Here is a 24,283-nt window from a genome sequence, read left to right on the forward strand (position 1 = left end):
CCAAGAGTCACCTGGGAGTGATTGCCCAGATCAGACTGGCCTGTCGCTATATCTATGGGGAGTTGTCTTGATTGATTGACGGAAGAAGACCCTGACCACTGTGGGCGGTGCCGCCCCTATGCAGGCGGTTCTGGACTGTATAAGAAAGCTGGCTGGGCATGAGCTAGAGGGAGTGAGCCAAGAAACAGCATTCCTCTATGGCTTCTGTTTTAGTTTCTGTTTGAGCTCCCGCTCCAACCTCCCTCAACGATGGCTTGTGATGCGGAGGTGTAAGCCAAACATAATCTTTCCATCCCAAATTGCGTTTTGTCTGTTTCATTAAAGGAAAGAAGGCTAAGTAGAGCAATGACCATGATGGGCTCAAAACAGGGTGGGAGAGTGGCTGTCACCACTGTGGGGGGGGAAAAGCCTAGTATGATATCTTCAGGATCCTGGGGGCATCTGAAAATGTTCCTGTATGCATAATTTTGGGGGAGCGGGGGAGGCTAGGGACTGGCTACAACCTATTCCATTACTGTGTAGGTTTTTGAACTCGTGACCCAAGCCAGTACCATAGAGGTCTAAAGGCACATAATCCAGGGGATGTTAGAAAGACCGCAACTGTGAGAGAACTGTGGTTTGGTCACATTTGTGAGGGGTTCTCTTGGGGGAATGTCAGAGAGAAGATGTTGGTTGGGGGAAGGTGGTGGGGGGAAGGCGGGGCGTGGATCTTGGTGAGGGGAAAGTAATGAGGGACTCTGATAAGGGGAAGGGGAGGGGGACTTAATAAAGGGGGACTTAGAAAAGTGGTGGTTGCCAGTCATGATTCTCAGCCGCTAAGGGGGAGGCAGTGAGGAGATGGAGTTAAAGGAAAGTGATTGATTGTTAGGGGAAGGTAGTGAAAGGAGATTGGTAGAGGGATGGTAAGAAACTGTTACTGTGGGGAGTGTGAGATGAGGACAGTGGTAGGGAATGCTGGGACAGGCAAAGTAGAGAACTTTTGTCCAGAGGTAGTGGTATCATTAGGGGTGTGTGTGTGTGTGTGTGTGTGTGTGTGTGTGTGTGTGTGTGTGTGTGCGCGCGTGCGCGTGCACGTGCATGTTGTGGGTGCTATGGTGAGGGGATCTGGTGACAAGACAGTTGTAAGAGGTCAGTGGTAGGAGGTGTGCAGTGGTGAAGGAACTTTGGTGTGGAGGTCGGGGATGAGATGTTGATGAGTGTGTGACTGCCATGGAGGGTTGCCAGGAGAGTGTTGGTAAGGGGATGCAGGTGAGGGGATATTGCAGTGATAAGGTTGGCAAGGGTGTGATGGTTGATTTTTGTGAGGGGCCTGTGGTTCGGGCATATTGGGTAGGGGATGCCGGTGAGGGGGCTTTGGTAGCAATTACTGGTATGGGATGGCTGTTGAAGGGACACTGGTGAATGGCCCCCTCTCCCACATCACTGATGGATATGAAAAGTCCCATCTGAGACTGGCTTTCATACCACCCTGGGTCTGAGGCTGCAGGGACTGGTATCCTAGCAGAAGATGTTCCTTTCCTAGGAGAGGTCCCCGTTATGATCCTGTGGTCTAAACCCTGTGAGTGGAGAGGGTCCTCCATGTCCTCTCACATCCCCGGTGTGTGGAATTACTCATGCATGTGTAGTGGTCTTGGGGTAACTCTCAGATTGTGGGGATTTAGAGTAGCAGGTGGGTTTATTTGCTGTTACTCTGTAGGGGGACGGTTAAGGCTTCTCTGCTGTAGGCTGTGCCGCCAGATGGCAGAGGGGGAGTGTCAACAAAGCAGCTCATGGCATGATGCCAGAGTGGTTTAGAGGGTTGCTTATTCTTAAATGCACGTGCTGACTTCCAAAGGCCCATGCTTCAGAGTATGGCCTTACATAGAAAGAAAGTGTTTACAAAAGTCACTCCTTGCAAAGAGGTTTTTACTAGAGTAGGGAGGGCCCCAACTCAATAAGGTTAATATCCTTTTTTTAAAAAGGCAGCAGGGAGACAGCAGCAATTCCTCAGCGGCCGTAGGCTGTGGAGCAGCTGCCCGAGAAGGACACTGCCAAGTTTCTGCAGGACCACAACTGAGTTCCATTTCTTACAAAGCGTAAGTTATTAGGAAATGTTAAAATGTAGCCAAGGACGCTAATAAGAACCGTGTGATTGCAGCCTGTAAACATCATTTTAAAGTAAGCATTGTAAGTGTATACAGAGTGTTCGGCCAGTGAAAAATATGATGCTTCATGAGGCTAAACCAAGAAATGGGAAGGATCCACCAAATGCACAGAAGCCCAAACAAGGGAGATAAAGCCAACCGTGCTCAGGTGGAGACGGCCACCGCGCATACAAGACATGGCTGCTGTTGACACCAAGGCCTTGTCTTTAGGTTGGAGCAGGTAACGTTATCAGAGGACATCAGATGTCAGCGTGGCATGGCTGTGAGCTGGGGCAAGGCTGGGCTGGAGAGTGAGCCAGCTTCAGAACGCAATTCACTCCTGAAGCAGAATTGGTGGCTATTGATTGCAATAGCAGGGCTCTGGACCCACGACATCAGAAAGAGTGGTAAAATTGGCCTTGAGGTCTGCATAACTAGTTAGAGCTTTTGACTATAATAAGGGAAGAGTCGGTGGAAAACTCAAGGCGTCAACACCAGTTTCCTTGATCTGACTTTTGGGAATTAGAATCCTCTCAAGTCCCAGGAGCTGAAAGTACTTCTGTAGATCTGTGTAAAACGCTGGGAAGCACCACCGAGCACTGTTCCATCACCTCACGTTCTAAACTAGGAGGCTCAGTAACAATGTATCCAATTGTAAAAAAAAAAAAAAAAGGAAAAAGGGCAATTTGGACAGATGAACACAGGAAGGAAGCATCTCATGGGGACTACTGTGACACTGCCTGCTGCCAAAGACAAGGGGCGTGCCAGCTTGGAGCCAGGCTCAAGGCCTAGGACAGATCCTCCATGGTACAGGCAGAGGGCCCCACCATACCCACACCTCACACCTGGACTTCTGGCCTCCATGTCTGTGAACCCATGAACTTCCCTCTGCCTTCTAGTTCTTCTTTCTGTCTTTCCTCCTGCCTTCCTGTGCTCGGTTCATACCTAGGGCCTCACGAATACCAGGTGAGCCTTTCTCTCTGAGACATACCATAACCCAAGACAGTGCACTCTAGGCCACCTTGGCCCCGTGTTTAGTCATGTAGGTCTGACACAGTACAGCTCCTGTCTTGGAAAACCCACAGTTCTTTGTGGAGCCTCCAAGAGTGTCAGTGTGGAAGACCTGGGGTATGAGCAACCCCAGATGACCCACACTGAAATAAGACTGTCTTTTGATGGCCATTTGTCCTGTCTACTCCCAATCCATTAATCATCTGTCCTTTCATGAATACTCCATTCAAGGCATGGGGGCAGTCTGAGAGCACCCAGCCCTGACTGGGGACTAGGAAGTAGCTTAACAATCATAGGGTGGCAATTTTAGGCTGGCATTCAGTGGCCAGGGTGGGAGCTCAGGTTGATGTTGTGCTGAGCACTCAGTAGGGACAGTGTTGGCCATCAGCACCTTTTGCCAATCCCTGCCCCCATGAGGGGAGGCCAAATGGGGCTGGGGGGTGTCAGAGAATGGATGGGTTCGGGTGGGCATGTAAATGGCCTGTGTCCTCTTAGTGTTAGGAGAAGGCCCTTTGTGGTACATGCCTGGGGCTGGGCCCTGTTGGGCACAGACACTGGGGCTCTGGCAGCAGCAGGGAGGTTCAAAACCTTTTATTGGGCCATTGGTTGTGTGACAAGGGATCTCTCAGGTCTGATCTCCTGAGACAGGAAATGATGGGCAGAGAAGGACAGGGCTCTAGAGAAGACTGGTGCAGGCCAGCAGACAGCCTTCAGAAGAGACTACAGGATGCATAAAGGGAAGAGGGAAGTGGAAAGGCAGAGGGTGTGGGGCACAGGCAGTGGGGAGACCCTCAGGCCCTCTGATGCTTGATAGCAAGGTATAGGAAGGATGGAGAAGTGAAGAGGGATCAGGCACCAAGAGAGCTGAAGGTATGGCGAGGGGCTTCGGGCTCAGAGTCCTTCTGTCCTGACTTTGGGAGAAGGGCTTTCACTCTCCAGAAAGACCCAAGTGTACAGTCTAGCTGGGACTGGCAGGGCTAAGGTCCTATTAGCACCACAGAGGGAAGATGGCCAAGGGATGGGTGGGTAGGTGCTAACAGATCCAGCGGATGAACCTGTCGAAGAAGCTGGGCTGGGCCAGACTGTCAAAGTCTTTCTCTCGGAAGACGGCCGCCCTGTCACCCAGGCTGATCTTGGTAAGCACATCCATGTCCACGTCACTGCCCACAGCGACCACGGTGGGTACCACGTTCTGCTTGCGCATGGAGTGCACTGACTCCTCCAGGCTGTCGTTGCCTGTGACGCCGTCCGTGAGGAAGACGAAGGACAGCTCTGCGTGCCGCCGCGCCCCACCCCGTGCACCCCGCACCACGTTGTTGATGGCGTGCACGATGCCTGTACCCACGTGGGAAAAGGAATTGAGGTAGGTGGTCCTCTCGAGTGCCTCGTGGATGGTGGTCAAGTTGTAGGTCAGCGGGAAGGCCACCTGCTGCTGGTTCTGGCTGCCGTACTGCAGCAGGGCCATGCGGGCGTTGAGTGGGTCATCGTCCCTTCGTGCCAGAGTCAGGCGCCGTGACACCTCCTCCACGAAGCGTCGCACCTTGTGAAAGTTCTGCTCGCCCAGCCGCTCCGAGCCATCCAGCAGGAAGACAATGTCCACAGGCCGCTGTGTGCACTGGGCCACATAGAGCTCTGCAGGGAAGATGTAAGGTGGGCCCAGGCAGGCAACGGGTGGCCAGCTGGAGACTCACCCCATCTCTGCATACACCCTGCTTACTGGATCCCAGGTCATGGGACAACTTTAGAGCGTCCCCCACAGCCACCAATGGAGGCCTCAAGCAGAGCTGCCCCAGGCACTGCCATTGACTCAGGCTCCTTTGGGAGTATGTCTACTGTTTCCCGGGACTTCCTCTTTTGTGTCCCCAAACTAGAGATCTGGCTAGAGGTCAGAAGATGCATCTCTTGTCACCAAGCATGGTCTTAGCCTCAACCAGCCACCTCTGGGACTCTCGGTAGCCCCAAAGCCTTCACTCAGCCCAAGATACAGTTACTCATATGAAGGTCATTTTCTGGTGGGAGGAGTCCTGGACCTGACTCCCTCATAGGGACCACTTACTTCTAAGTCACCTGGGCTGTCTAAGTCACATGTCGCCCAGACAGAGGAAGGGCCCGCGTGTCCTACCACTCACTGTAGCTTTGGTATACTGCTAGGGTATGGCTGAAGTGGTCCAGGTGGGCCCGGACGGCATACGGCACTATGGAAGCTGAGGCCACACTTCACACACACACACACACACACACACACACACACACACACACACACACACACACACGTGTCGTCAGAGGCCACAGGCTAGGCCCCAGCTACCTATTCACCAGGTGTCCATCTAGGCTTTCCCTTGCGGAAGATGGGTTCAGCTCCTCTGTGCATGCCGCCATGGCCCAGGCATTTGGGACGCCAGGGAAATCACATTAAGACCAGTCTGACTTGAGTCATGTATGACCAAGAAGGCTAAGGCAGGACCCAGCTGCCAGAGTACCCACCCCAACCCCATCCCACCCCAGTTGTGTGTGAGCGTCCATCCCAGTGTATGTTAGCCCAACTTGGCATTTGACCGCAGCAATGTAATGCATTTAGTTACAGGTTTCATCTTTTTATAAAAGTTTTACTGTTGCTTACTACCTCTGAGGCTGAGCCCTGAGCCAGGAAGTGCCTGCTTATGGGCAGGGTCTTACTGAGTTTATTAGCCACATGCCTTATTTATTGCTCAGGGTCCCTAGAATCTGTTCTGAATGTCCAGACAGTTTTCTGGGACAATTGGACTTCCTAGCTTCTCATAACTGACTGGAATCCTCACAGTTATTACCCCAAATTCAGAGGCAGGCATACAGTGGGGGTCGCTGGCTGAGGCACTTTTCCTTAAAATCAACATCTTCAGGGCCTGGGGGAGACACTGGTGAAAATGCACCAGTAATTTGGAGTCTGGGGACTCAGGGAGCTCTGTGCTCCATGTCTGTGGAGTTCTGTGACTCACAGCAGGGAGTCTAGCCCTGGCCTGCTATGGGAAGTAAATCTGGGATGTTACCCTGGGTGAGAGGGACACAGATAGGAACAAGGACACCAGTCCAGCCAGATGAGGCCCCTTGAGCTCAATCAGAACTTACCAGGTTCGGGAGCCTGCATCGATGGCTAGTGACTTTGCAGTGAGTCCCTTGCCACTCCCCATGGTGGGGGAGAGGATGCTTTTATGGTTCTCAGTGAGTTGGCTGAGGGTACCAAAAGTCCTTCCCGTCTCCTTAGGATGCCTTTACATTCCCAGAGACCAGGCTGGGCACACAGGTGTTTGGGGTACACTGGCAGGCAGCCCTGGCACTTTGTTCTAGAGGGCATGACAGTGGCTGAGATACATTAAGGCTCTTGTTACAGTTCCAAGATGTTTGTGGGCTACAAACATGGGGCTGAAGCAGAACCAGGATGGGGGGGGACCTCCCCAAGCATTCAGATAGCACCCTCCCCATCTGTGCTCTCAAACACAGGGCAGCTCAGCTGGAAGAGTCCCGGAAGTTTACAGTCCAAGAACCTTAACATAATTCCCCCTGTACAGTCCTTTTGCCAGATGTGAGCTTCTGGGGTTTAAGGTGGACCTTCAATTCAATCACTGGTGTCCTCATAAAGAAGAGGGCAAAGCTAGGTGTGGCAGTGCACACCTATAATCCTAGCACTGAGGCAGGGGCAGAAGCAGGTGGATCTCCATGAATTCGAGGCCAGCCTAGTCTACAAAGCAAGTTCCAGGACTGCCTAGGCTGTAATACAGAGAAACCCTGTCTCTTAAAAGCATAACAAAACAAAAACACAAAACATTACAAAAAGAAGGAGAGGGGACACAGAGACACAGAGAGGACAGGTTATGGAAAGACAGACGTGATTCTGGAATGGTGTGCCCACAAGCCAAGGATGGCAGCTCCACCAGAGGCTGGAGGAAGTAGAAGGATCCCTCCAGAGAACGCAGCCTCAAAGGTGTAAGATTCTAGACTTTTGGCCTCAGGACTGGAAGGGCAGATCCCTACTGCCTATAAGAAATGAGGGGTCAGCTCTGGCTATCTGCTCACGGTGAACCCAAGGCTTTAACAGAGTGCCAGCACAGACTCTGGGTCCCCTGTGATGTCCCTGTGCACCAGTTTAAAGGTGTCAATGAACAGCTGCATCCAGTCCTGCCGCTCGACCCCTGTGGAGAACTTGGCCCTCTCGGCGGTGTAGACCATCACGGCCACCAGTTGGGAGTAGGCAGCTGGGTTCTGTGTGAACTCCGTGGCGTTTAGCAACTGCTGGAGCAGGGGGATGGTCTTTGGGAAGATGGGGTCCGGACCCTCTTCCGTGCGGAGGAAGGTGACCGGGGGCTTGCTGCCAGGCCACGGTTCATCTGCAAGGGAGTGTCCAGAGAAGACTTTAGGGGGTCCAGTGGGTGTGGCTGGCCTCCAGCCACTCCTTAGGCCTCTGACCATGGACAGTAGTTAGGACCAAAGACACTGAGCCCAGGGAGACAAGTAGGAGATGGAGCAGGTGGTGGTGTTTGGCCTAGGCAGGAGGCTGGCTGGGGTGAAGATGCTGACAGCAAGCAACACAGCCAAAGAGACTCACCCTGGTAGCATCCCTGGGGAAATCTATAGAGCTCTAGGGAGACTCAGCATGGAATGTTAGTGCCCAAGCCCAGTAGAGAGAGGAGCACAAAGGCTGTAAGCTTCCCCTCAGTGCTGCACCTACATCCCAAGGAAGACCGCTCCAGAAAGCACCCACAGACAAAACCACAACGCTAACCTTTTTTGTCCTAGACATGTGATCTGCTATTCTAGGCCTGGCCCTTGAGGGTCTGAGATAGTGGTACAGACACGAAGGGAGAGCAAGACGCTCCCTCTGTCCCTCATCACCACTTCTCTCTTCTTCCTTCCCCTCTCCCTCTCTCACCTCTTCTTTCCTCCTCTCTCATGTTGTGTCTCAAACTCTCTTTCTTTCCTTTCCTTTCTACTTCTGTCCCTTTCTCTCCACCTCTTCTTTTTTTGTACCTCTATTTCTCTTCCTTTGTTTCTTTATCCCTCTCTCTCTTTTTCTGTATTTTTCTCCGCCTCTTAAACCCCTTCCCCCTTTCATTCTTTCCAAGGCTATGACTCAATCAATGCCAAGGCCAAACTCACTCCCCTGTTTCTGGCAACCAAGGAGGCATGAGGAAACTCAGATATGTTCACCACAGGACCAGACCCCAGGGCCTTGGGCCTCCGTGAGGGCACTTCATTCTCTGAGCATGCTTCTCAACCTTCCTAATGCTGTGACCCTTTAACACCTCATATTGTGGCAACCTCTAACCATACAATTATTTTGTTGCTGCTTCATAACTGTACTTTTACTACTGTTATGGGATCTCAATACAAATATTTGTGTTTTTCAATAGTCTTAGGTGACCCCTGTGAAAGGGTCATTTGACCCTTCAAGGGTCATGACCCACAGGTTGAGACCTGCTGCTTCAGAGGCTCTTGTGTCTTGTCTCCATAATCAATGCTCAGGCTTCTGCGGTCTTTGATACCATTGTCACTAGCTAATTTTCTCCCTACAGCCTTGAGCTTCTCAGGCACTCTCAATAGCCCCTAATGACTGACATCATCCTTAGCCAGAGGCAGGCCCAAGGTAACCAGGATTCTGGGTGGACAGGGCTAGCTACTTGGCTCAGAAGGTCAGGGCTAGGTCAGAGTTGATAGCGTTACTGACACCATATTCATATCAGAAATGCTCACAGGGATGCTCACCCAGGGCCTTTCTGTTTACAAAGACCCCATCTAAGGTCAGTACTGAGTCTCCCACCACCATGTCTAATTTACCTTAAAATTTCACATAGCAGTAAATGCAAAAGTGCTTTGTAAGGCCAGTAGAAGGGGGTTAGGGAGCTGGGAAATGTGGAGGGGACCTTGTAAGGAACACTGTGCTTTGTGGGGCCCTGAGGCCTCAGTGTAGGTTGAAGTTCCTATTTCCTCCTGAGCTTGCCACCTTCCAGAGTTAATGTGGCCGCAGGTGGAGACCGTCTGACCCTGTACCCCATCCTGGAGCCTCTGCACCCTGTCACCCAGTGTCACCCTATACAAGCCAGACACAGAAGTTACGAGAACGGAAGATGCCGAGAGACAGCTCTTTGAACACAGAAGCGAACCCTCCATGAGACATGAGCAAGGGATCGAATTCAGCAGGCATAACCACGAGCAAGGGCTCCGCCTGGGAGACACAAGGCTCACCCAACAATAGAAACCAACACGGCTGACCATTGCTTTCATAGCTAAGGAAGCCTCACAAGGTGTCACCAAAATGGAGCAAGCATGTGACAAGACTCAATACCTCTCTTCCTCGATACCACAGTCCAGCATCTAAAAGGGGAGCTTGCTTCTTCTCCATAAAGACAGCCCATGAAACCCACAACCGGTGTCACAGTTTTTGAGTAGAAACTTGAACTTCTCCTACTGTGATCAGGTGCAAGACTCAGGGATCACGGCCTGGCTTCTGTGTTGGAGGGGTGGAGCATCTGTGGCGTCAATCTCTCCTATACACACCTCCCTTAAGGCTTACAATACAATATACCCATACAATGCCCTGTGGTAGTCAGATGCCATCACCCACCAAAGGTACAGCATCACCTGGGAGCCCAGTCAAGGTGCCAGGAGCCAGGGTTGGGGGTGTGGCTGCAGGATCTCATAGCAAACATGGCCCCTAGCCTCTGACAGATACCAGAACTGGCATCTTGAAGCCAGTACTCTGAGCCCCACTCAGTCCTTCTCCAGATAACTTCACTGGGTACCTGAGGCCAAAGCATCCCCTGAGAGTGGTTTCTTGGTAATGACCTCTGTTTGAATAGTGCAAGACCCTGACTCCCAGCTCACATCGTCCCTTCTGTCAGGTGGTCTCAGAGCCTGTGCACATGCTCAGGGGGCCCCCCTGTCTTTGGGTGGGACCAAGGGACAGCTGAGGCTTTGCAGGGAGATGCAGATGCACAGTACAGGCTATGAGAACTACTACCTGTGGCCCGTCTTGACAACAGTCCCACCATGCAGAACTGGCCCCAGGCTCTACTCAACTCTCTGGGGAGCGGCGGGGCTTGCAGAGGGAGCTGAATAGCTCCCAAAGGCCTCAGGACTAAAGCTTTTCGGCAGTCAGTCATCTGCAGCAGCGTCTTGGGGAGACATTGACAGGGACCCTCAGCACAGCAGGGGTACCTCCTACCCTCCCTTGGGAGTAGCAGCTCTGGTTCCAGCCTCCTCCTACGAAGGCCACAAAGCAGCTGCGGGGTTAGAAAGAAGCAAAGCCAATCCACTGCTGGTGGGTATCAGTGTGCTTGCTTCTGGACATCTTACACCAGCCATGCCACCCAGCAGTTTTAGGGCTTTATCTTTTGACCAGAGCTTGCCAGGCCCTGGCAAGTAGATGGCCCCTCGCTATGTCTGCCCACAACAGAGCTCTCAGAAATCCAAGAGAGAAAAGAGACTTAGCCCCTGTGGACCAAAAGGAGAGCTCCCTAGTGATAGGAAGACCTCAGACACTGAAATACCTTTTGGTCAGCGGCCAAGAGCCAAGCACCGCCAGGCCAGCAGTCTCTGCCCAGATGGTACCCTGTAAGGGTTTAGGATGACACTATATGCTCCCAGGAGCCAGTCCTCACCCTGAGCCCCTGACTCTACCATGCCAGGGGTGAGCTTCAAAGGGTTTCTCCCTAAGAGGTGCCTCCACAGTGGCACGCCCTTGAGGCCGCACAATTCCTTGCAGCCGCTCTGGCCGTTAGAACAGGAAGGATGCTGGGACAGATCTGCCTGACTGGGGTTAGTGTTTCAGGCACCCCGGTTACCTGTTTGGCAAGGAAGTTCTGGACACACGATCTGGGGGTCTGGAAGAGAGGAAAAGACCAAGTCTCTGTTAGTTCTTTCTGGGCTTTCAGTGGTTACCTACCAGCCTGCTAGGGGTAACGACCTGGGTCCCATCGCTCACCTGGACAAAGGACATCTTCCATGTCATCGATGAACTTCTCAGCCACCAGGTCAGAGAACAGTGTCATGTTGCGCACCTGCTGCGGCTTGTCGCAGGCGATGGAGTAGAGGTTCTCACTCTCGTGGGTCTCGTGGAACATGTCACCGATGCCAATGGCTGTCACAGTCACATCTCGGTCACACAGTGCCCGAAGGTTGAGGTCATCATCTCTGGGGTCATGGCGCCCATCTGTGATGACCACTGCAAACACCCGGGTCTTCTGGCGCCGGCTTTCTTTGATGAGCTGATTGTAAGCGAACTTGAGGGCAGAGGGCGTCCAAGTGCCACCGGCAATCCACTCGAGGTTTTTGACAGCCTCCTTGAAACTGGACAGGGAGTTGACTCGTTCGTCGTCCAGCCGGATGGCCTCAAAGGTGCCCTCGTGGCTGTACTGCACCACACCCACACGTGTGCCTACAAGGGTATAACAGTGAGAACAGTGTCCCCCCGCAGCCTGCTTTTCCACCCTGGTGACCATGGCTCGGCCACCTGGAGTGAAATCACGCGGTATGTGGCAAAGCCATGATTCTGGCTAGAGGTAGGGCTCTGGTTTCTGCCTCAGGGTCCTTCCAGGCTTTAACTGACCTGTCTCAGACTTGGGGTCCTTGGCAATGGCGCCCAGCCTGTTGACCACATTGATGACAAAGTTCTTCTCCAAGGTGAAGTTGGTGTAGCCGATACTCTCAGAGCTGTCGATGACGAAGACCACATCCAGAGCACCACAGCGCTTCTCGCAGTCTGGAAGTGTGTGCAGGATGACAGAGTTAGTGGGTAGAGACTGGGAAGACCCTTAGGGTACAGGGCCAGAGAGACCGTGAATGACCCTGCTCTATACACTCTACCCCTCCAGCAGGCACACATCCCGATGTGCTAGGCCAACTCACCACAGCACCCGCAGGTCTCCCGCACGTAGGTCATGACGTCACATTCCTGCAACACAGCCCCAGTGGGTGCTTTTAGGTAGGGAGCACCCACTGTTGCCTCGGGGCTTCCATAGGGGACCCTAACCCCATGTCTGCTGACAAGGAGTAGAGTTGGGGGAGGGAGGTACACACATTTCCAACTTTGCCCTCTGACCTTACTCATACCGGCTCCACCCAGTGACCCCTATATTACGGCTTGTCCTTGCTAACCTGACCGCTGCTGACTTTGCCCTCTGAACTTACGCCCGCCTGCCAATCTTGATTCATCTTCTGACCTTGCCTGTGCCAACATCAAACCTGTTGGCTTCGACCTTTGACTGTATGCCTACTAATTTTGCCCCCTGAGCTCATCCTCTGACTTTGCTCTTGCCAACCCTATTATGTGATGCTCTTATTTTTTGTTTTTTGGTTTTCTGGTTTTGCATTTTTTTCAGAAAAGTACAATCATGAACAAGGATATTGATTCCACACTAGGTGACACCTACCGTGAGACCAGGGTCTCCTGGAGGGCCGGGTTCTCCCTGGAGGACAAAGAATGACAGTAGAAGGTGAGGCTGCTGGTCCAAGTTGCTCCTGGTGTCACCACCCAGGGCATACTGACCCACGGACCCACTAAGGGCAGAACCAGGAGGCTCCACATACACCAGCATGACTAGGCCAGAAGCTATGGGCTAAAGGGACAGAGGCGGACTTACCTCAGGTCCTGGGATTCCTCTTGGCCCCCGAGGGCCAGGTTCGCCAGGAGGACCAGGATCAGCCTGAGGAGGAATAGGAAGTAGGCTCAGTATAGTCCTGGGAGGAATAGGAAGTAGGCTCAGTATAGTCCTGGGAGGAATAGGAAATAGACTCAGTATAGTCCTGAGAGGAATAGGAAGTAGGCTCAGTATAGCCCTGAGGAAGAATAGGAAGTAGGCTCAGTATAGTCCTGAGGAAGAATAGGAAGTAGGCTCAGTATAGTCCTGCGAGGAATAGGAAATAGACTCAGTATAGTCCTGAGAGGAATAGGAAGTAGGCTCAGTATAGCCCTGAGGAAGAATAGGAAGTAGGCTCAGTATAGTCCTGGGAAGAATAGGAAGTAGGCTCAGTATAGTCCTGCGAGGAATAGGAAATAGACTCAGTATAGTCCTGAGAGGAATAGGAAGTAGGCTCAGTATAGCCCTGAGAAAGAATAGGAAGTAGGCTCAGTATAGTCCTGCGAGGAATAGGAAATAGACTCAGTATAGTCCTGAGAGGAATAGGAAGTAGGCTCAGTATAGCCCTGAGGAAGAATAGGAAGTAAGCTCAGTATAGTCCTGAGGAGGAATAGGAAGTAGGTTCAGTATAGTCCTGAGGAAGAATATGAAGTAGGCTCAGTACAATCCTGGGGGTCTCTCTGCCCTATAGGGGTGTTGATCCCCGTCTCTGCTGGGAGTACAGTGGGCATGAAGGACTGCACCACCCACTTCATCCCGAGCCTGGCATCACCCCAATGATGTCCTGAGCAGCCACTCTTAGAGCCTTGTATGCAAGAGAGAGTAGCAGGCCATTGAGGAACTCAAAGACAGTCCTGAGATAACTCACACGGAGACATCCCCTGGTCCTCTGGTCACTCTCATGTGTCCAGTGTGCCTACTTATCTATCCCTTACCTGTCCAGCCACCTACCATCCCTCCCCTGAACGGCCAACCCCATCCCTCTGTCCATCCGCCATTATCGGCCATCCACCCTTCTATGTGCTGCCTTGTCCCTGCTGTTCTTCACGTGCCCATGTGTCCATGTGCATACCCAGTGGTGCCAGGGACATGGGCATGAAGGTGATATGGGCCTGGCCTATGCCAACAAACCACAGGAGGGATGGCTGAGGATGCGGGCAAAGAATCGAGGAGACCTCTGAGCCTGACCATTCCCTTCAGGGGCTTAGTGCCAGGCAGGCTGGATGTTTCTTCAGGGATCTTAGGCTCCCCTCAAGCGCCAGCCCACTGCCCTGGGCATAGGATGGTGACACTCACTGGTTCTCCTTTGTCTCCCTTCCTTCCAGGTGCTCCTTTCAGACCAAAGTCTCCTCGGCCTCCCTATGGCACAGGACACGCGTTAGTACGTATACACACTCCCGCCCACACTGTAAGACCTTCCACAGACTATCAGGAACTCAGAGGCAACACAGACACCGTATGCATAGTTGAGCATGGAGGATGGGCGTTCTCAGGAAAGCTCTGGGTTTTGTTTGGGAAAGGACACAGGAGCTACCACCACTTAAAGCCCTTCTAGGGCCCACGTGGCCTGTCCTGGGGCAAGGACGTGACCGGAAGATGATTCCCACAGTGAACATGGCATGCAGGACGTCTACAACCCCAGCAGGAAAAGGTAGATTGAGATAAGACCCCCAAGTACCTCAGGGCCTGGTGGGCCGGGCTCGCCTTTTTCACCCTGTGAAGCAAGCAAAGATCTGATAGGTTGCTCAGTCACGGACCCCAGGTCTATGACATGCAGAGAGGCCCTCCATCCCGCAGAGCTGAGACCACTGCTCATGTTTTCTTGGATATCAGAGTTTATACAGGAGCTCACACACACCTCAGGTAAAGGCCATTGAGGCCACACACATTGAGTCACGCTGACCCGACCCTGAGCTATGCCTGATCTCTGGTTCTCTGGGTGCTGGCTGGCTCTGCCTTTGTACCAAGTGACAGGTAACCCGGCCCCTCCCCCAGCCCCACCCTATTCCTAGTCCCACATCAAATGAACTACAGAAGCCTTGGGGCCCTCCCCACAGAGTTAGTTCTCCTGGTATTTCTTGTTCCATGCCATGACTCACGGTTGTCCCTCGGGGTCCCGGGTAGCTGAATCCAGGCCTTCCAGGATCTCCCTGAAGGGGAAGGTTGAGTTAGCTGGAATAACTGAGGAGGAGGAAGTGTCCAAATAGTGCAGGGTGGGAGCAGAGGCTGTGAGCCTAGCTTGCTGCTCACCTCTGGACTGGAGTGCATGCGATTGCTGTGCCAGATAATCCAGGGGCCGTGGCACACACTCAAGAGGCCACTGGGACCATGCAGTACTCATATGGTTTTCCATCCCTCAAGACCCTGCCATCTCTCTGGGCAGGACATTGGGTGGGGAGGACAGAAGACAGGCTGCATGGCCATCTATTGTGCTCCATTGTCAGAGCCCAGGTCTTGCTGCCCTGGCCAGTCTCACTAGGATCTGGAAATAGGAGGCTCAAGGGAGGCCTCTCTCCTTCTCCAGGGCCCCAAAGCTTTTCTTGCTACTCTCCTGTTGGGAACCCCCACAGGCAACTGCCTTAGACCCCCATCCCATATTGACAAAAGGAAGGGACCTACCTTGGGGCCTGGCTGTCCTGAGTCTCCTCGGGGACCAGCATCACCAGGGTCTCCCCGAGATCCCTGAGGGCAAAAGAGAAGTCAGAGCTGGCCTGGTCCCTTGAAATGGTGATGGCCTAGCCTGTTTTGACCAGCTCTGAGAAGATGGCAGGTCTGGGTACCAGGACCACCACCTTGCCTAGGGTTAGGGGCCAGGAAGGGTGGGAAGTCGGTAGGCAAGGGTTTGAATAGTGTAAGATGGGGAGTGGGTAGGGGCGCTGGGGCAGAGTGGGGTTTACCGAACAGGGTTGAGAATGGGAAGGACTTTGGGAGGCAGGGTGAAGAGTGGGTGGAGAGTGGGCTGGGGGTTTGGGGGAGAGTGGGGAGGGGTGGAGATTGGAGAAAAGGTGGAGTGGGGAGATCTGGGGCAGGGTGGGGAATGGATGGGGGTAAGAGGGAGGGTGGGGAGTTGATGGAGGGTTGGGGGCAGGGTAGAGAGTAGGGAATCATGGGACAAGGTAGGGAACAGGTGGGAGGGTTGGAGGGCAGGGAGCAGAATGGTTAGGGGTTGAGAACAGGCTTAAAGAGTAGGTGAGAGCCTGAGGACAGGGTGCTGTCATGGCCTTGGGGCTGCAAGTGTTCTTCTACTGACCTGTTTTCCTGGTTCCCCAAGAGCCCCCGGGGGACCTCTGGGTCCAGGCAAACCTCTGTCTCCCTGCAAAGAAAGACAATGAGGGTAAAATGGTGAGATGCTGTGGCCTAACAGTGCACCCACAGATTGGCAGAGTGACATTGGCCCTGGGGGTGTTATGGTTCAGGGGGGGAAGGGCCTACTGCCCAGTAGTGGTCTTGCCTTGGTGAGGCCTGTGAAAAGGTTAATAAGGCAGGTTGAACTGGCCTTTGACACCTCCTGTCCTGGGGAATAGCCCTTCATCCTGGTATCTGCCACCTTCTGATTAGCATACCTTGGCTCCTTTGCTGCCAACTTCTCCAGCCAGGCCTCGGGGCCCCTCAGGACCAGGGTCTCCCTGTGAGAAGACAGGTCTTGGTCAGGTCTTGGCCAAGGAACAATTCTGATCCATCCTCTCCAGAGGCCGTATTGAGGGAATGTGAGGTTTGGGGTGAGAGGAACAAGTTATTCAACCCATTGGGACAAAGATGCTGGCGTGGGAAGGGTGATGTCAGAATGGCGCTGTGCTTCCTCTTGCAGTCTTCTCATCCTCACAGAATGACAGCCTCAATCCTGACGAGGCCACCTTGTGGTTGGGACCCTAGCCACTCAGAGGAAGGGCGCCTTCACCACCATCCTTGAGAGCTGTGGCAGTGGAAGGCTACAGGACTATGTATGTCTGAGACGGGGGATGCTGCAAGAGGGAGCAGTGTGCAGCCTATGTGATTTTACAGTGCATGTGTAGGATGGGCGGTGCCCTTCCAGAAGCCTCCGGAGCAGCTGGGAGCGAGAGCCTGCCTGTCTTCTTTTCTTAGTCAGTACAGGGACCCACCCTCCCCTGAGCCCCGTCTGTTGTTAGACCTCAGAGTTTTGTTTTCCTGATGGATGAAGATGGTGATATTTCATAGCAGACCTCTTGCCTCCTGATAGAGCAACTCACCTTCTCCCCCTTTGGACCATCACTGCCCGGGCCGCCCTTGGTTCCAGGGTCTCCCCTGCGTCCCTGGAGAGAGTGGGCATAAGGATGAAGGGGGAACGAAACTGCTGGAAGGGCCATGTGGGCCACTTGTGGCCTTGCTCTTCCCAGGACACTGGGAACCGTGAGCTTGGTAGTCCCTCCCAGGGACATCTGCCTGTGGCTGTGGCTGCCGTGTCAGTTTCGTCCCAGCCAAAGACTCAGGACTCAGTGTGTGGGCGGTCCTGGTCAGGCTGGGTGTATGTCCTGGCCAACAATTGCGACATGGCTTGGACCGTCAGCGTGGTCATTCCTGTTTATTCCCTCACTGGACACCCTCAGACGGTCTCCTCTAAGGACCAGCCCTGGGGTGGGGTCCCTGCCCCGAGTTCAGCTCTGGGGGAGCTTTGAAGGGAGGGTAGTGAACAGAGGGTTCTGCCTATCCCCGGTGCCATTTGTCAATGGGCCTTCCTGCTGTCTACAGTGGTGCCACAGAGGAGCCTGAAGCAAGGGTAGGGGGAGTCTGGTCCAGGTGGAGAGGCTTAGTGTCTGTGGGGCAGGGTAACTCACGGGCTCTCCTTTTGGTCCACGGGGGCCAGGGCTCCCCTTGCCTCCTTTCACTCCAGGACTCCCAGGAGCTCCGTTGTTGCCTTGGTAACCCTGTGTAGGGCAGGGCAGTTCAGTGTGGCCGAGGGATGCACAAGGGCTGGTGCACGGTGCCTCCCCGAGCCAGTCCTTCCCATGCCCTACCCCCTCACGTGTGAGGGCATAGAACAGTATGGAACAGTACCCAGGGCCAAGGAAGTGAACAGGCTTGCAACTCACCTTGCTTCCCTTGTCTCCAGGGTCTCCTGGTGGTCCCCTGCGTCCTGGACGGCCGGCGTCCCCCTGGAAGGGTTGGGGGTGACATCGACTTTGTTCATGGACAGGTTCTGGGCAGTGAGGCAGGGCCATCTACATACCCGCCATGTTCTTGGAGCACATAGGATGCCAGGTGTCATAATGGGGGAAGAGCTTGCCAAGGTGGCCGAAAGACCAACCCAAGAGCCCAGTGTAAAGCCTGAACCTTCTGTGGGGGAAGGAGCCCTATGTGAGGAGCTGGTGAGAGTGAGATGGGCCTCAGGTAAATGTTCAAGGGAGGAGGCAGGTAGAAGGGACAGGGCATCTCAGGTCTGGGCTCCTGGGTGAAGGCTGCTTATCCTGTGGTTAGAGGTCTAGGGCTTCCGAGGGCAAAGGGCCACCAGGGCCTTGGGGAGTAAGAGTTACAGTGACCAGAGCTTTCTTCAGGGTCTCTGCAAGCTTAAGGGGAGGTGGGCGAGCTGTGGTACATGTGCAGCCTGGGATGTCCCCTCATGGTAATCTGAGCTGGCACAGGGATTCCCAAAGCAGGGACTCCTGAGGGCGGTGACCAAGCTTACTCTACGGATGTATCTGATTAAGTCCTTACCTTGGCACCTTGGTCTCCTTGCTCGCCTGGACTTCCGGCTTCTCCAGGGTATCCATCGGGGCCCTGAGGGGGGTGGGAAAGGCTGTTTGGCTGTGTGGGCCCCTGCTGAATAGGCTGTGCTTCCCGCAAGCCAGGAATGCTGACACAGAGTGGGGGACCTCCCCACCCCCAGAACTGCTGCTCACTCTGGCTGTGAGGTCCTGGCTCAACAAGAGCCTTGCCTAAAGACTGGTCCTCAGAGTTTCAGAGGTTCTCAGGCTAGGGCCATGAGCTCCCCCGTGGCCTGGTAACCATACATATCCAAGGGTTGGCTCCTGAAGGGGTGGGTTGTGACCCCAAGACTACCAGAGTTCCAGACTGGAGTGAGGGTCCAAGCAGGGAGAGGCTGAGCAGAAGAAAGAATCCTAAGACTTGCTTCCAACCCGGTCTGGTACCCATGTCCTCTCAATGATATTTCATGTGATGGACAATGAAGATGGTGACGTCACTCACCCGACTTCCTGGGTCTCCCTTGCAACCAGGAGGCCCAATGCGTCCCAATTTTCCCTGAAAGAAGTAGGAATATCAGAATGCAGATCTGGGGTCCCTGCAAGTCAGTGACAGCACTGCTCGGGCCCTTATATGACAAGCCAGCTACACCCTAGTCAGAGCACTGGAAGGTGATGGGGGGGGGGTGTTGCCCTTTTGCTTCTTTCTGTCTCCATGGAGACCGAATCCTGGGACCAGGCCAGGTGCATGGGTGTGGAATGTCCTCACTGTGTGTGTGTGTGTGTGTGTGTATGTTTATGCATCTATATCTGTGTGAATATAATTATGTGCATGTGTGTGTGTTGGGGGGAGGTGCATGGCAGTGTCTGGCAGTTGGAATGGGGCTTGCGATTACCTTCTGTCCGTCTGTTCCATTCTTGCCAGCTAGGCCGGGGGCTCCCTGGAGAAGAAAGAGAAAGGACTAGTTAGTCCCAATCCTTGGTCATTCTGAGAGGCCAGTCAGGGAGCACTAATCCCTTACTCAGGCTTACCTTCCGACCATCTGATCCAAATTCACCCTGTAGAGGAGGAAAGTAAAATGTGGGTTGAGGTTCCAAGCTTCACAGAGACTGTTGTCTTTGGGGTGCGAATGAAGACTCTCAGCTCAAATGTGACCAAGACCCATGGTGAGAAGCCTAGGTCCGCCTCCAGGAGCTGCCGCTGCGGGGCTGCCATGCCATCAGGTCAGGTAGACGAAGTAGCTAACTATTGTCCTGGGCAACATCACCACTTACCTTCTCTCCTTTGAAGCCAGGGACACCCTGAGGGCAGAAGGAAAAGACAGGGTGTCACCGAGGGCATGTCAGTGGTGGAGCCCTGGAGAAACAGATGTGATGGACAGCCAAGACCCAGCACCAAGGGTGTGCGCAGTTGGCTGTTTCACTCCTGGAAGTCATATGTGGGTCCTGAACACATTCTTTGATAGAGGAGGGGTCAGGCTGGACACATAGTGTTGGAGTGACCTTCAGACTGTAGAGGCATTTCTCTTTTTTGGCAACAGGGCCTGGGCTGTGAACATCCTCAAGGGCAATAGGGAACTGCCCCAAACCGACCTTCCTCCACTTCCCTTCCCCCTTCCCAGCCCTGGGTAGAGAACTTGCCTTAGGTCCTGGGAATCCAATGGGGCCTTCGATGCCAGGGTCTCCCTGTGAAGAAGGTACAAAGAGCCTTGGGTGTGATTCCAGCCCTGGGTGCAGGGAGAGTGATTAAGGGTCAAGTCCAGGGGTCAGGAGCCAGAGGCTATATGGGGACCTTACCTGTCTCCCCTTCTGTCCAGGCTCTCCTGGCTCACCCATGTTGCCTTTGGCACCCTAAAAGTAGAAGACAGGGAGAAGGGTAAATTGAGGCAAGGGAACTCTGTCATCTCCTGTAAGTGGTGGTATGGCAAAAGCTGTTGGTCCCTCCCCAGGTGGCAACATCTTGGAATGGCACCAGCTGCCCCTGAGGGTCCCAGCGGCCCCACCAGGCTCTTGCTGATTCTCCTTTGGGAAGTTATAGACAGCTCTCCATGAAGTCACACTGCAAATGTGACAGAGCAGCTTCTCAGCTGGGGATGCTAGTCCTGGGACCTCTGTACCACAGCCCAGGTCACAGCTGACACTGGCAGCATGGCACTCGGGGGGTGGATTACGACCTCTTGGGCAGGATAGGCACGGGTAAGGTATGGATCGAAGGAACTAGCAAGATCGGGGCTTCAGAAAACTACATAAAATTAGACTCCCTAGGAGTCCAAAGTTTTAACTTTATATCAGAGCTTTACTAAGTAAACTGCACCTGCTTAATAATAGTCTTTCAACTTTAAATGCAAAAGGACAAAAGGCAAGGAAAAAAAAAAAAAGTCAAGAGGCAAAGGAGAGAGGAGGGAGAGAGATCAAGCAGGATGGATGGTCAGATATGCTGGCGTGTCTCAGCTAAGTCCTGGTGGCATCCACCTCCCAGGGCCTGGATCACCGCCGCTCTGCTGTGTGAGTGGTAAGGTGGCCCTGAATGGCAACAGGGTGGGCCCTTCTTGTGGCCAGGACTGGAAGAAGCCAAGCCAGGAGACGCCTGGCTCAGGAGACATCTCTCCCAGCTGCCCACTGCTGTAGAAGCTCCCCCTGCACTTGTCAAAGCCACTTCAAGCGCCTGCTTGCATCTCTATCCCTCTGGTTTCTGATATATGAACTGTTAGTTTCAGACACTGGGGGAGTGAAATTGGAAGGGATCTATTTTATACAGTCCTGTTGTTAGGAAAATGCTGGCTAACCATTCAAAGCTGAGTTATTACAGCCAGCCTAGAACTAAGCAAGCCTCTGAGTGGGTGCCTTACGCTAATGAGCAATCATGTCACTGGCAGAAATGTGGCGTGCAACATGAGCATGTTGGTTTACTTCACGAATGAATTTTAAGTGGCATCTGAATGATTTTTAAAAGCATTTCCTGTTTCTCTCAAAACACCATTTAAGAGGAAGTGAACAGAACCCAGATTTTAGTTTTTTTTCCCCAAGTGCGGAAGTGCCGAGGCCACCCACAGGCAGCTGGCCTTCACTGCGGAATTCACGCAGTGGGGCTTCCTGAATCCTAGGCCACAGGGTCTCCCGGCAGCTTACCTTCTGTCCCCGGTAGCCCTTGGGCCCGTGGGGTCCAGCAATCTCCAGGCAGCTCACTTTGTAGCACTGAAAGGAGGTGGACAGACAGCAGAGGTTAGGGTGTAGGACGAGTCCCCAGATGGGTATGGAATGGGTCAGGCAGAACCTTGTGCTCTCGGAGGAGGTGCCCACACATTCCCATAGGGACAAGCAGCACAAGGATGAAGGATGAGACACAGGGTCCTAGGCAGGTAGAAGCCAGCATTCAGTCAAACCATCCAGCCAGGGTTTGGGTACACGAGGCTGAGCTAAACAATGACCAACAATAACAAAAACCAAAGAGCTCTGGTCATGGCTAGGCACCATCTGTGTCCAGAGACTGACGTGCCATTCTTTTAGGTAGCAGTTCTAGGATGGCATGTTTCCACAGAAGGAGTAGGGTGGGACTTTGGGTGCCTGCTCCCCTTTCCCAAAGGGACACTTTCCAAAAGGCTGTACAACCTCAAGACAGGCACGTGGTGGCTTCCAGTTTGGGTTGGATAAAGCCCCTCCCCTGCCCCCTCATGAAGTCATGGGTCTGGTGGATAACACCAGTACCAGCCCCCATCCCCAGGGCGGGGAGGTACTAAATAGCCTGAGATGACTGGGGATGGGACTGGCGATTCATCGAAGCTCAAGAGCATCAGGCCCAACAGAGCAGACGGGGACTTCAGGCCTTCTGTTACTCTGGTCTGCTCAAGCAAGGCCCTGGGAAACCGGGAGTGCAATGTTGGTCCTCTGCTGGGTCTTGGTGGCCAGCAGGTAGCATAGGCTGGGCTGTAGTGACGGAGCCAACTCACCTCTCCATAGGCTTCATGTTTCTGTAGAAAAGACAGAGACCCAGATTAGCCCGAGCCTAGGCGCCTGTGTGCCACCTCCTGAGTCTGGGCAGGGATCACGGATATGAGACAGCTTGACTCCAACCTCCCTCAACTGCTTTACTCACAGAGGGACACACTGAACTCTGACTGCTGCCACGCTGGTGGGTGGACGGCATCCCTAGCCTCTGCCCGAGCCACAGCTGCTCACCATGACCTTAATGATGCGGTTGATGGTCTCCTGGTCAATCTCAGTAGAGTCAGGCCGCATGGTGGCATAGTTGTTGCGGTAGAGCTCGTGTGGGGTGCTGGCGATGTCCCGCAGGCCTTGTTCATTTAGGTTCCTGTTAGGGGCCACGGCAAAGAGCCGGATGCCCTCCTCGCGGGCACGCTCGGCCTGCATTTTGATGCCCCCGCAGGGACTGCCTGTGACGTGGCCATCAGTGATGACCACGGCAAAGTTGACCACGCCTCGGCCAACATGCTGCCGGATCTGCTGCGTCATGTTGGCCAGTGCGCAGTCAGTAAAGGTGCCCCTGCGGAAGGAGCGGATGCTTTGTAGGCTCTTAGTGAAGGAGGCCCGGTCACTGCCTGGTGGGCTGAACACCTCCACCTGGTCCGAGAAGTGGAGACCGCCGTAGCGCCAGCTCAGGGCCACCTGGTCCAGGTAAAATTCATCCTGCAGCTGGCTGATAAACTGAGGTACGAACTGCTGCATGTGATTAAGCAGGCTGTCTGTGGGGGACTGCATGGCCACGCTCTCCGAGGTGTCCAACACGAAGTACACGTTGACTGGACAGTCAGCCTTCTCTGGAGGTGGGGGAAGGGGGTGACATTGGACCCGTCAGAGCCTGCCGAGTGGGGGCTATGCTATGAGCCCGCCGTTACCCTATGAATACCGCTTCTCTCTCAGAACCCTAGAGCCTGATTCAGGTACCTGGACAGTTGTTGTTCCTGCCAACAGTGGCGATGTCAGGTGAGATGGCTTCCTGTTGCTGCTGGGCATGGAGGACTCCCAAGAGCCCCCCAAGCAGGAGCACAGAAAAAGGACCCTGGAGCATCTTGATAGTAGTCATGTGCCCTGATGTCCTGCAATAAGGGGGGGGGGGAACCATAATAGATACTCCCCTCGTGCCCCAATCTACATCACTGCCCTCCCAGGGTGGGATGCAGAAAGCTTGTTATCCCTTAAGGAAACATGCTCCATGTTGTTGCCTCCCCCCGCTGGGGAACTGAGTCTCTCCGTGCAGCTCTTCCTAGTTCTGGGGTCAGGGTGTACATAGATGGGCCCATTTGAGTGGCTTGGAAACACCAGGGAACTGTGTCTTCATACACCTCACTCCGGGGTCTGCCCTGGGAACAGGGGCAAGGAGGAACACACCCACTTCATTCGGTGGGCAGGTCCTAGCTTCAGTGTGGAACCCTGGGCACGTCCCTCTCCCTGTGGCCTGGTCCCCCTTTCTCATGGGGGCATTGGGATGGTCTGAGTGGGGCCAGGGCTAGTCAGACACAGTGATTTTTAGTATGACTCTTCATCAGGCGCTAGCATGCTGAGGGCAGCCCTTTCTCCACTGTAGGTGCAGCCAGAGCACTAAAGAAACAACACAGACACTCTGGAGCAGGGGCAGTTGTGGCCCAGGAGAGATTCTGTCCTAACATGTTATCTAGGGAGTTGCATCAGTCAGAGAAAGTACTCCAAATTTCAGATGTTACATTGTTTTAGTTGAAAATAGCGGGTGGTGGCACACGCTTTTAATCTCAGCACTTGGGAGGGAGGCAGAGGCAGGTGCATCTCTGTGAGTTTGAGGCCAGCCTGGTCTACAAAGCAACTTCAGGACAGCCAAGGCCACACAGGAAAGCTCTGCCACAAAAAAAAAAAAAAAAAAAAAAAGAAAGAAAGAAAAAGAAAGTGGAGCCAG

General features: G+C 53.7%; 1 protein-coding gene across 2 annotated transcripts; it reads right to left on the minus strand.

Annotated features, from left to right (window-relative positions):
- Positions 1-3,631: 3,631 nt before the first annotated feature.
- Positions 3,632-23,455, minus strand: Col6a2 (collagen type VI alpha 2 chain). 2 transcript variants are annotated; one of them, XM_051153272.1, is made up of 27 exons: positions 23,302-23,455; positions 22,576-23,174; positions 22,347-22,367; positions 21,529-21,594; positions 20,197-20,250; positions 20,041-20,085; positions 19,675-19,701; positions 19,432-19,458; positions 19,296-19,340; positions 18,905-18,958; positions 18,413-18,475; positions 17,791-17,853; positions 17,536-17,625; positions 16,951-17,013; positions 16,306-16,368; positions 15,993-16,055; positions 15,362-15,424; positions 14,842-14,892; positions 14,421-14,456; positions 14,039-14,101; positions 12,746-12,808; positions 12,536-12,571; positions 12,012-12,057; positions 11,713-11,865; positions 11,089-11,541; positions 10,949-10,987; positions 3,632-4,766 (listed from the first exon to the last, which is right to left on the minus strand). In XM_051153272.1, the coding sequence occupies exons 1-27, from the start codon at positions 23,438-23,440 to the stop codon at positions 4,168-4,170; spliced, it is 3,084 nt and encodes a 1,027-aa protein (XP_051009229.1). In that variant the 5' UTR covers positions 23,441-23,455; the 3' UTR covers positions 3,632-4,167. The 2 variants fall into 2 exon arrangements, with proteins under 2 accessions (XP_051009229.1, XP_051009230.1); XM_051153273.1 differs by lacking the exon at positions 3,632-4,766 and adding an exon at positions 6,847-7,495.
- Between the last annotated feature and the right edge of the window lie 828 nt (positions 23,456-24,283).

This window comes from Acomys russatus, chromosome 11 (assembly GCF_903995435.1).
Source record: "Acomys russatus chromosome 11, mAcoRus1.1, whole genome shotgun sequence".
Lineage (NCBI taxonomy): Eukaryota > Metazoa > Chordata > Mammalia > Rodentia > Muridae > Acomys > Acomys russatus.

Bases quoted from the DNA above. Each gene is read 5' to 3' on its own strand.
- Col6a2 (XM_051153272.1), bottom strand. From the start codon at position 23,440: ATGACTACTATCAAGATGCTCCAGGGTCCTTTTTCTGTGCTCCTGCTT. The intron at 20,086-20,196 runs GTAAGGTCCCCA...CCTTCTTCACAG, and splicing joins CTGGACAGAAGGGGAGACAG to GGAGACCCTGGCATCGAAGG. The intron at 14,457-14,841 runs GTGAGTCATGGC...CTTGCTTCACAG, and splicing joins CGGGACCCCGAGGGACAACC to GGTGAAAAAGGCGAGCCCGG.